The 11,072-nt window shown below is 37.3% G+C and overlaps 1 protein-coding gene and 1 long non-coding RNA gene across 2 annotated transcripts; one reads left to right on the top strand and one right to left on the bottom strand.

Moving 5' to 3' along the window:
- The first annotated feature begins 2,139 nt into the window (after positions 1-2,139).
- LOC141828841 (uncharacterized) lies at positions 2,140-4,481 on the top strand. Its single transcript, XR_012601842.1, has 3 exons — positions 2,140-2,426; positions 3,240-3,300; positions 4,317-4,481. It is a non-coding gene; the product is annotated as an uncharacterized LOC141828841 (long non-coding RNA).
- Positions 4,482-7,926: 3,445 nt separating this feature from the next.
- On the bottom strand, positions 7,927-10,764 carry LOC141829114 (uncharacterized). The gene is made up of 4 exons (XM_074716529.1): positions 9,305-10,764; positions 8,877-9,224; positions 8,696-8,798; positions 7,927-8,607 (listed from the first exon to the last, which is right to left on the bottom strand). Exons 1-4 carry the CDS (start codon positions 10,684-10,686, stop codon positions 7,927-7,929), a joined length of 2,514 nt encoding a protein of 837 aa, XP_074572630.1. The 5' UTR covers positions 10,687-10,764.
- Between the last annotated feature and the right edge of the window lie 308 nt (positions 10,765-11,072).

Genomic DNA, 11,072 nt, shown 5'->3' with positions numbered 1-11,072 from the left:
TAAGTGTGATTCAACCAGCTCCGAGGTAGGAACAATATCCTAAGTCTCAAGTGCAAGTTTAGTCCTTTTCATTAGAACTAATCTAATTGGACTTTTATCTACACTTAAAAAAAATCAATTCTGTTTTCGTTCAAATATGAACGCTACTGTTCACATACGGTACATCTACTGTTCACATATAGCAACCGGTTTTCATTTCTTTTTATGAACCATATAAAAAAAATATGAACAGTATATATAAAAATGAACAGTAACTATATTATTTGGATGGATAATATATAAATTGATCATGAAAAAAAAATATGAACAGTACGTAACAAATACATATTCTGTTTCAATTATTACGTAACATGTCATTTGTATAATGATTTTTCTTATTTATTTATTGATCATCCTAAATAATATAATTATAAAATAATATTTCTTTATAAACAGTACCATCATCTTATGCATGAGATAAATTACTGTTCCTTTTTTTTTAATACGAACAGTACAAAAAAAATATGAACAGAATGTAAATTACATTTTTTTTTCGAACGAGAAAAAAAATGAACAGTATGCCGATTCACATTCAATATATTGATCTTAATCATACTGTTCATGATGTATAAAATAAAATATAATCATGCATGGTAATCAAAATAAATAATTTTGGGCCATCCTATGTGTTCAGCCCATTACCATTGACCTGACCCAATTTGGGATTTTAATGAAATCTGTGATTTCATTCGGTCAAAATGGGGAAAAAGTGAAATCCATGATTTCATTGTGCCCTAATCACAGCCTCATTTTCTTGCTGCCCATCGGCAACCATGACGGCGCTGACGTCACGGACTGCGCCGGCCTTACCGGCCGGACACTTCGCCGGCGTCAGGCGTGACTGGAAGTCACGCCTGTGTTTGCTGCTGTTGTTGTGGCCAGCATCACTGGCCACCGAGCAGTGATGGGTAAACAGAAGAGAAAAGAAAAGAAATTGCAGAGCAGATCATGCTAAACACAATTTCTTCCACCGTGGGAAGAAAACCAACAGGTAAACTAAAAACATGCTCTGATACCATTGTCATCTATTCATACCTGTTGTAGCGTGATTTCCGAAAGGGTTTGCTCGTGTCGAAGAAGCAATTACGAACGAACAGCTTCTCAAAGTTCACAAACCAGATCCTCGGATGGTGTTCTTCCTTTTCTTCAGCAGCAATCCTCTCTTTTCTTCAGCTTGGACGCACACCTTACCACTCTAGAGCACAGGTTTGCTCTCCACACCTTTCACCACTCTTCGTCACAACGCAACAGATCTTTCCTCTCCCTTTAATAGGGAGAGGATGCGTTCTCCACGAAGTGCACAACGTGCGCTTCGTGGGATGTGTGGTGAGCGGCGCGTGGTGAGCAGTTGCAGTAACTGCTTACAGTTGCAACTCTGGATACACAGAATCGCAAATGGATCATCCTGACCAGAAGAAATCATGATAAAATGTAATATCCTAGCAAATTTTTGAGTTTGGATTACACAATAAAAAGGGTAAGCTTTAATGGGTTTGGGTTAAGTGGATTCATAATGGAAAAGAGCTCTGTCAAAACAAACGCGATGAGGAGATCCGTCTTACAGAGACGGATCAACCGAAACTAGATCGGCTCGAACCAGAGGTCGTTTGGTTAGTGAACCAAATGAACCGAGATTGAACCAAACTGAACCAAGTTGGTTTGGTTCGTACCGAAAGAGGTTTTAATAAAATACACTAGACGGAAAGATTCGTCTTGGAAGGATGAATCCAACAAAACTTATTTGGATCAAATCAGAGGTCGTTTGGTTGGTGAACCAAGCGAACCAAAGTTGAACCTGGTTCATTACAGTAACCGGTTCAATTGATTTAATAAACCCTAGATTTTAATTGGGTTTAGCCGATAAAAACTTAATTAACGGCAGTGATTTAGATTTAATCGGGCGGTTTACATTTAATCGGGAGGTTACTGTGCATTCCCTATTAAAACCGCGTCGTATCCCTCTTATTCCCTCACGAACCCGACGCCGCTCCTGGCTGCCGCTGCCTCCTTCACCGAAGCCGCGCCGCAGGAACCCTAGCCGCAACCCTCCGCCGTCCTCTGCCCGACGCCCGGCTGCCACCTGCTGCATCCTACCGAAGGGGAGACGCCGCACGATCGCCTTGCTGCGATCGCCGTCTCTGCCTGCACCGCGCCTTGCCGTGATCGCCTCCGCCACCACCACCGTCCCCTGCCAGAAGCAACGCCGCCGACCAGCGCCACCGCTCTTCTCCCTCAAGCTGTCCGCCGGAGAATTAGGGTTCGCCGTCGCCTCCCTTCGCTCTTCTTCTCCTTCCTCACGGATGCGCCACTATCCTCTGTATTCAGCCGTGCGAGGGGAAATTGGGACCAGAGCTAGCTTGATTTAGGGCTTCGGATTTTGATTTGAGGTAAGCATTCGGTTAGGTCATGTTTGGGATGCAAGCTTGGTTTGATGTGATTACGGAAGTTTTAGGATTTAGGTTCGATTTTGATTAGGAATTATAGCCTCATTTTATTCTCCTTTCCCTTCAAATCCTCCCCTCATGGCCGATTGCCATGATTTTCCTAAGAGATAAAACCTTTAGAAATTGCTAGGTGGAATGTGTATTACCTATCTTTTATTGGCAAGTGCAACTCAATACCTTTTTAGTGTTGACATCAGAAACTGAATTATACATGCAGATACGAAAGAATACACTAGTTATGCCCTAAGACTGAAATTCAATTGGATTAGGTTGTTGATTTTGGCATTAAATTGACATGATTATATTAATTGAACTAGATTAAGGTTGCTAATAACTAACTAAATTTAATTAGATAACTGAGTCGGTCAGTTTGATTTAGATTTGTTAATTGATGTAGTAATAAGTATAGCTTTATTCACTGTTTAATTTAGTTCATTAATTGGTTTAATTAATGTAGTTAAGTAATTAATTTACGGATTTACCTATTAATTAGTTTGGTTAATTAATTAATAGGGGATTAAGATGTGATTAAAGAGGGATTAATTACATAAGTTAATTCGATTAATTTAATTGGGTAAGTAGTGTTAAATCCTTGGATCGGTTGGGTTGGCTTACGATGATCATAGTTGATCCGGTTTAGACTAACTTGGATTAATTAAAATTTAATCGGGTTAGATTAACCTTAAAATCGACTAGACTTTTCTATGATGGAAAATTTATAAAATATTATATTTAGAAGATGTTTTATTTTTGCAGAACCTTAACTTGTTAATCCGGCTGTATCTGAGGGTTCTTAGTACGACGATTCGTCAATCAGGTGGGTAATCCCTGTGTTTGGTCAACACAGGTTCATTTCTTTCCCAGTGCATGTTACTTTCTATTATTGTTGATTATATGCCTTATCGTGCTCCTGTTCCTTACTATCTGGATACTTTAGTTGTACTCATGGTTATCTCATGCTTGATCCTATATTCGTTGACCTTGGTTATTGTTCTTAGATTCGTTTCTATCCTTGATCCGATATCGTGATTATTACTGGTATAGTTCTCTTCTTATGATAGCTTAGATTACTAGGACCTATATACTCATGCTTATTGATTAGCCTGGTAGGTGTAAATGACTATGAAATGAACATCTCATCATGACGCGAGATAACGATTGTAAATCCCAATGATGTGGGTCTATCGTGTCTATAGTTGGCCTGTAGTAGTATATTGATATAGGTGGTTATGACCCTACTTCCATCATATTGATGGCGACTGTATGGCAGTGTACGCAGTCGATGGCTGTATGGCAGTGTACGCAGCCGAGTCGATGATCTGATCCCGACACCGGTTAGGGGTGGTACTCGGAGAGTATTAGAGGACAGATATCGGCCATAGGATATGGGATCACCGGACGCGGAGCACTGATCCCTCGATTTGGATCACCGGACTACTTTGTTGTAGGGCGCGGAGTACTGATCCCTCGATGCCGGCCATACCCAGTCTCAGATGCTTGCACGAGTGCTGTAGCGTGTGGGGCAGTTGCATCATGCATTCGCACATCATATGCATGTTAGAGATATGTATTGGACCATACTGATCCTGCATTTGATTGCTTATCTGTTTGATTCTTGATTGTTGCATTTGGTTTGACATGTCATTCGTATGATTCATTACTTGAGACTATTTTATTTACTTACTAACTGCAGAGTTATATTTAATATCTTGCTGAATTGTGGTATGTATCGTTCTTATCTTTACCTACTTCGTCATGCACGATTTGTTCTATATTACCCACTGAGTTTTGTACTCACCACCTTTGGACCCTGGGATTTTTCTGTTTTCCCAGGTACTAGGTAGGAGCTTACAGATGATGCCAGGGATCTGCCGGATGCTTCTATCTCACATCAGCAGTCTAGTGGGTGTAATGTATTCATTTTATATAGTAGTTCGATATGGGTGTATTAGAATTTGTTACATTCGAAATTGTTGTAGATAGATTTGATACACTGATGCTTGTTGATTTTGGTTGGGATTTACGGTATTTTCCGCTGCGTGGATCTCCTTCCGTACGGGATTTCATGTGTATGATTGAGTTTTCTCGAGGTAAATTCATATAGCCTGCATGTGTTAGTTGTTAGTTGCTATGGCCGTGTAGGCCTTAGATTATTATATGTTGCCTGTGATATGTCTAATTGTGTCTAAAGGACGTGTAGTCCTTATTCCGGCCACATGTGACCGTGTATATTTATTTGTATTCAGGGAATTATCATCGATACTGGGAAGGTGCTGTCGAAATTTTTCAGACGGCTATCTTCCGGGTCGTGACAAAATTAACACCCACGTCTAAGATCAAAATAATATTAGTTTATGCCCCTAGGGCTATGGGATGATAAAGGATGGGACGGGATGCGTAGACAACATTTAAATTTCATTCATAATACATGCATTATGCACGAAGAATTTGAAAATTTTGTGATGTTAGATTATTCCTAGGATATATTTATGCTTTTTGATTTATTTTAGTAGTAGGTGGGACGGTGGAAAATTTCTATTTAATTAAATTAGTCATCTTCATGATTAATTAAATTATAAAAATTAAAATATTTAAATATAAAATAATAATAATAATTTATGATCCTTGATTAAAGGATACCGTTCGCAACCCAACAAACATAATCATTCTCATAACAGTCAAACTCATAAGCATCAAACCTTACAGTAATGAAGGTAAGATGTTTAGGTGGGTCAAACTGGTTTAGCTAGGTGATTAGGGTGAGCTAGTTGAGCTTGATGGTCGAACTAGTCAAATGGAACAAGTGTGCTAGTTGATCTAGTTGAGTCAAACAATTCGAGTACAACCCATTCGGTTTGATTGACCGCCCCAAGCAGTCTATGTTGGCTAGGTAAGCCAAATAGATAGGCAAAATATTCAATAATTTACTGAACCATATTTCAAAGTTCCGAAATACCCAAATCACATAGGTAAGTTTTAAAATTATCAAATCGCATACCTAATATCCATTTTGCCCCTCCGCTTGTTCATATTCGCTTGTCGAATAGATTGTTACAGTGTAGCAATCATTTGGTATATTTTTGGATCATAAATAGTAATTTAAATCAATTGTTATAATGTAGCAATTGATTAAAAATTCTTCTATGATCAAAAAATTACTACTCTGAATACGGTATATCAAATTGGTATTTGGAAGTATGGATACATTTAAGAGCACTGTTCGAGCACATAGGACATAGTTCCATGTCATTCCGAACTCTCTAGATCCATCATTCACTTTTGGACAAAATTGATTGACGAATCTTATCTATTTAAAAAATCAAAAATTTTATATCTTTAGAAAGAGCGGAGTCCAAAAATTTCAATTGTGGCATCGATTAGTAAGTATCATCGTCATATTATTTATAACTAGCTTCTGATATTATTTCTTGTATGATTGAGTTAGAGTGCTAGAGGAGGGTGAATAACATTTTATCGCTTTTTTACTCGTTAATAAATTTGTGCATATATTAAAGTACAAAAATATATGAAAATAGAAAGTACAGTGGAAAGTAAGAAAAAATGACTCTTTTGTTTACGTGGTTCACAGTCATAGGCCACAACTCCAAGGGCTATGATATGTGATCATTTCGATAGGCAATTCACTATAAAACTCTCCTCTTATGGGAAGGAGTTTTTTGCCAGACAATAATGGGTTAGGAACGATAAATCAACTGTCCTAAGAGATTAACTACATAATCAAAAATGTAAATTTACCGACTACAGGAATAGAGTTGTAGTGCAGAAGTTAGTGCAGCTCGGCGTTACGATGACGTTCTAGATTGGCTGTTTACACATAGGAGGTCATCGTAGATGCATATGAAGTTGATTTTAGGGTTTTCCCTTGCTGCTGATTATAAAGACTGATCCGGATGCTTGGAAGTTTCAATTGTGGCATCGATTAGTAAGTATCATCGTCATATTATTTATAACTAGCTTCTGATATTATTTCTTGTATGATTGAGTTAGAGTGCTAGAGGAGGGTGAATAACATTTTATCGCTTTTTTACTCGTTAATAAATTTGTGCATATATTAAAGTACAAAAATATATGAAAATAGAAAGTACAGTGGAAAGTAAGAAAAAATGACTCTTTTGTTTACGTGGTTCACAGTCATAGGCCACAACTCCAAGGGCTATGATATGTGATCATTTCGATAGGCAATTCACTATAAAACTCTCCTCTTATGGGAAGGAGTTTTTTGCCAGACAATAATGGGTTAGGAACGATAAATCAACTGTCCTAAGAGATTAACTACATAATCAAAAATGTAAATTTACCGACTACAGGAATAGAGTTGTAGTGCAGAAGTTAGTGCAGCTCGGCGTTACGATGACGTTCTAGATTGGCTGTTTACACATAGGAGGTCATCGTAGATGCATATGAAGTTGATTTTAGGGTTTTCCCTTGCTGCTGATTATAAAGACTGATCCGGATGCTTGGAAGTTCTTCTCGTCGCCTCCATGTTATCATGTAAAATCATTTTTGACGCTAACTTGGCATCTTCTGGGCGCCTATATCCCTTCCGAGTGCCTAGATACTGATGTGAAGATTGTCAGATCAACTTTGACTCGTTAATACCTTATCCTTATCTAGGTGTCTGGAGCCTCTCTGAGTGCCAAGAGATTGAAGTTTCACCCCCAATTTGGTGACAAAACATGAATTCGTTGCTAGATTGGTGACGAATAGAGATTTCGTTACCAACATTTGGTGACGAATACAATTTTCGTCATCAAATTGGTGACGAAACCTCTATTCGTCATCAAATTGGCGATGAAAAAAATCATCACAAAGTTACGATGAATATTTAATTTGTCGTCAATTTGCGACATATTTTTTTCATTGCAAATTGGCAATAAATTTTGTGATAAAAATATTTTGCGCAACGAAATTTCTGATGAATTTATTATGTTATATAGATTTAGTAACAAAAAATTTTTCGTCACAAAATTTATCGCTAATTGGCCACGAAAATATTTTTCATTGCAAAATATGCTACAAATTTGTGATGAAGATATTAAGTTTATTTTTCAATGCAAAGGCATAAATGAAGATGATAACTTACTGTACACCAAAGTCATATACGGTAAATGAAGATGCATGGGCATCTGAATATAACAGTAAGTATAATCTGGACGCTACTGTATTGTCCAGATTATACTGTATTGATACAGTAAATAAAGATTGTAAAAATGATACGGTAAATGAAGATGATAACTTACTCTAGGGCCTCTAGTTGCCGTGGTTTAGAAGAAGTAATTGAAATGAGTAATTGAAATGAGTATAATCTGATTCTTGATGCTACTTTTCAGATGCTACTTACTGTGCACTGATTCTTGCCGTGATTATAATCTGGATATTGATATTACCTACTGTGCACTGATTCTTGATGCTACTTTTCAGATTAATCCTCTTGATTAACATCATCATCAGAATTGCTATCGTCATGAATAGCAATAGCATTAGCCTCAACTTCCAACACTTCATCATCATCATTAACTTCTCTCCTAAGCCAATCATTCTCATTCTGAGTTGCTTCATCTATATCATGTGTGATTTGCTCACTCATTGGCTCAATATCATTGGGGTCCTCATCACCCATATCATATGTATCTCGCACTTTTACATTCTCAACCACAGGCCAATCCTTGTTTCTCTCATCCCAGACATAAAACACCTTCCTAGCTTGTGATGCAAAAACATATGGGTCATCACAAATATCTTTTCCAGTATGCTTTAAAAACTTAAAATTTACAAGAGTCCTCCCAAATTTGTCTTTCTTGCAACCTCTATTGATATCTACCCAATCACACTTGAAAAGAACAACTTTATATCTTCCAGAATAATCCAATTGAATGATATCAGTTAATTGACCATAGTAGTTAATTTCATTGGATGAGATCTTTGTCTTCACCACTACTCCACTATTTTGCGTTTTCAACAATCTCTCTCTCTTCTTTGTGTGAAATCTAAACCCATTGATGACATAGCCAGAAAATCTCCTTGCCATATCTGATGGACCACGAGCTAACCACCTAAGCTCATCAGTAACTTGTGCACTGCTTTGTTCATCCAATCGTTGAATCTAAAATATGTTAGGAACATAACTTAGTCATAAGTAATTCATAACTAATAAAAGAATTAAAAAAAGAAACTAATTTCTTTCTACTTACCCTCTCTTTAAACCAATCATTGAACTTTTTAACATGAAGCTTCTCAAGTTCAACTGAAGACAATCGTCGTCGAGACTGTCTCTTTAATAATGCAATGTGTTCTCTAAAAATCAATGAAAATAGAGTTATTTGGTTAACAAAAATCTCAAACTATAGAAATGAAATTAAACTTATGACTTACTCTATAAATGAAGCTATCGCATCATGGTTGAAAAGCACATATCTATGAGCCTGTGACAACTCCATCTTGTCAAGCTTACTTCTGCTCACTCTCTTTCGTTTCCCTACTTTGAACTTTTGTTGTCTTTTCAATCCTAGTGGCCTCCCTATTGGATGTAAAAAGGTTCCATCATCTATTAAACTTGAATCTATTTCATCATCAGTTCTTCTAGGTCTAGTAAGCCTTGTCTCTACCCCAGATAAATATTGTGAACAAAATGTCAAACACTCATTAGCCAAGTAACCTTCTGCAATAGATCCTTCAGGATGTGCTCTATTACGCACAAATGACTTCAATGTTAGAAGAAACCTGAAAGGCAACACATAAGATAACTCATTACTAGGTTTTGAATCTATATATTCTTATTGGTTAAAAGGAATAGTCTATACCTTTCAATAGGATACATCCATCTATATTGCACCGGTCCTGCAACCTTAGCTTCATGCGCCAAATGGATTATCAAATGCACCATTATGGTAAAAAAAGATGGAGGGAAAATTGTTTCTAGCTGGCAAAGTGTCTCAACAACTTGATACTCCAATAGCGTAAGAGAATCCACATTCAACACCTTTGAACATATTTGTCTAAAGAAATTGCAAAGATTAATTAAAACTGATGTGACTTTATCTGGTAAGGAACCCCTTAATGCAATTGGAAGAAGTTCTTGCATCAACACATGGCAGTCATAACTTTTTAACCCAAATATCTTGTGCTGCTTTACTTGCACACAACGTGGAATGTTTGACGAGCATTCATCTGGAGCTTTTACATTCTTTAGAACACTCAAGAAAGCTTCCTTTTCCTTTGTAGTCATCTGATAACATGCCCTAGGTAAAATCACCCTAGTACTGTTAGGATGTGGTTGAGGATGAAGCACACTTCGAATACCAAAATCTACAAGATCTTTCCGTGCCTTATAATTATCCTTTGATTTTCCTGCTTGATTTAACAATGTACCAAGTATGTTATCACAGATATTTTTCTCAATATGCATCACATCAAGGTTATGACGCAATACATTATGTTGCCAATAAGGCAAAGTAAAAAAAATGCTCTTCTTTTTCAAAGGTTGGGGCTCACCCATATCTCCCTCACCATCTTCTAAATCATCCAAATATCTCAAAACTGAATTGCCATCAAGAATTGTAGGTTGATCTCTGAATTCCTGTGTTCCATCGAAGTCTTTTTTGTTAAGCCTCCACTTGTGATCAAAGGCCAACCACCGACGATGACACATGTAGCAATATTTTCTACCATGGTGCAACCACTTTGATGCTGTTTGAAAACCACAACATGGGCAAGCATATTGGCCTTTAGTACTCCACCCAGATAGGTTAGCATATGCTGGGAAGTCATTAATAGTCCACATTACTGCAGCACGGAGTTGGAAGACCTCTTTCTTGGAGACATCAAAGGTTTCAATTCCAGTATCCCACAACTCTTTCAACTCTTTCACCAATGGTTGTAGGTACACATCAATATTATTTCCAGGAGATTTAGGACCTGGAATGATTAATGACAACATGAAAAAAGATTGTTTCATACACATCCAAGGTGGAAGATTGTAAGGAATTAGGATGACAGGCCAAGTGCTATGAGTAATACTCATAGTTTTGAAAGGATTAAACCCATCAGAAGCTAAGCCTAATCGAACATTACGAGTATCAGATGAAAATGTTGGATACCGAGCATCAAATTCAATCCAAGAAAGAGAGTCAGCCGGATGCCTAAGAGAACCATCCTTTGTTCTACCCTCTGAATGCCATCTCATCAACTCAGCAGTTTTAGAGGATTTGAATAGCCTTTGCAGTCTTGGCTTCAATGGAAACCATCGAAGGATCTTTGCCGGTACTTTCTTCAGCTTATTATTCGCTTGCGTTTCCTCATTTTTTGATTTCCACCTTGACTCACCACACTTTGGACATACTTCATCTTTGTTATAGTTGTCCCAAAATAATACACAGTCATTAGGACAAGCATGAATCTTCTCGTATCCTAAACCCAATCCTGAAATTATCTTCTTCGTCTCATAGTATGACTCGGGCAAGACATTTCCTTCGGGTAAAGCATCTCTCAATAATTCCAATAACATAGAGAATGATTTGTCACTCCAACTATGAAGACACTTTAAGTGGTATAAATGCACAATAAAAGATA

Source organism: Curcuma longa, chromosome 5 (assembly GCF_044706935.1).
Source record: "Curcuma longa cultivar G26 ecotype Majalengka, Jawa Barat chromosome 5, ITB_CL_G26_1.1, whole genome shotgun sequence".
Lineage (NCBI taxonomy): Eukaryota > Viridiplantae > Streptophyta > Magnoliopsida > Zingiberales > Zingiberaceae > Curcuma > Curcuma longa.
This window is presented reverse-complemented; position numbering and strand designations above follow the sequence as displayed.

Bases quoted from the DNA above. Each gene is read 5' to 3' on its own strand.
- LOC141829114 (XM_074716529.1), bottom strand. From the start codon at position 10,686: ATGAGATGGCATTCAGAGGGTAGAACAAAGGATGGTTCTCTTAGGCAT. The intron at 8,799-8,876 runs GTAAGTCATAAG...ATTGATTTTTAG, and splicing joins GCGATAGCTTCATTTATAGA to AGAACACATTGCATTATTAA. The intron at 8,608-8,695 runs GTAAGTAGAAAG...AACATATTTTAG, and splicing joins ATGATTGGTTTAAAGAGAGG to ATTCAACGATTGGATGAACA.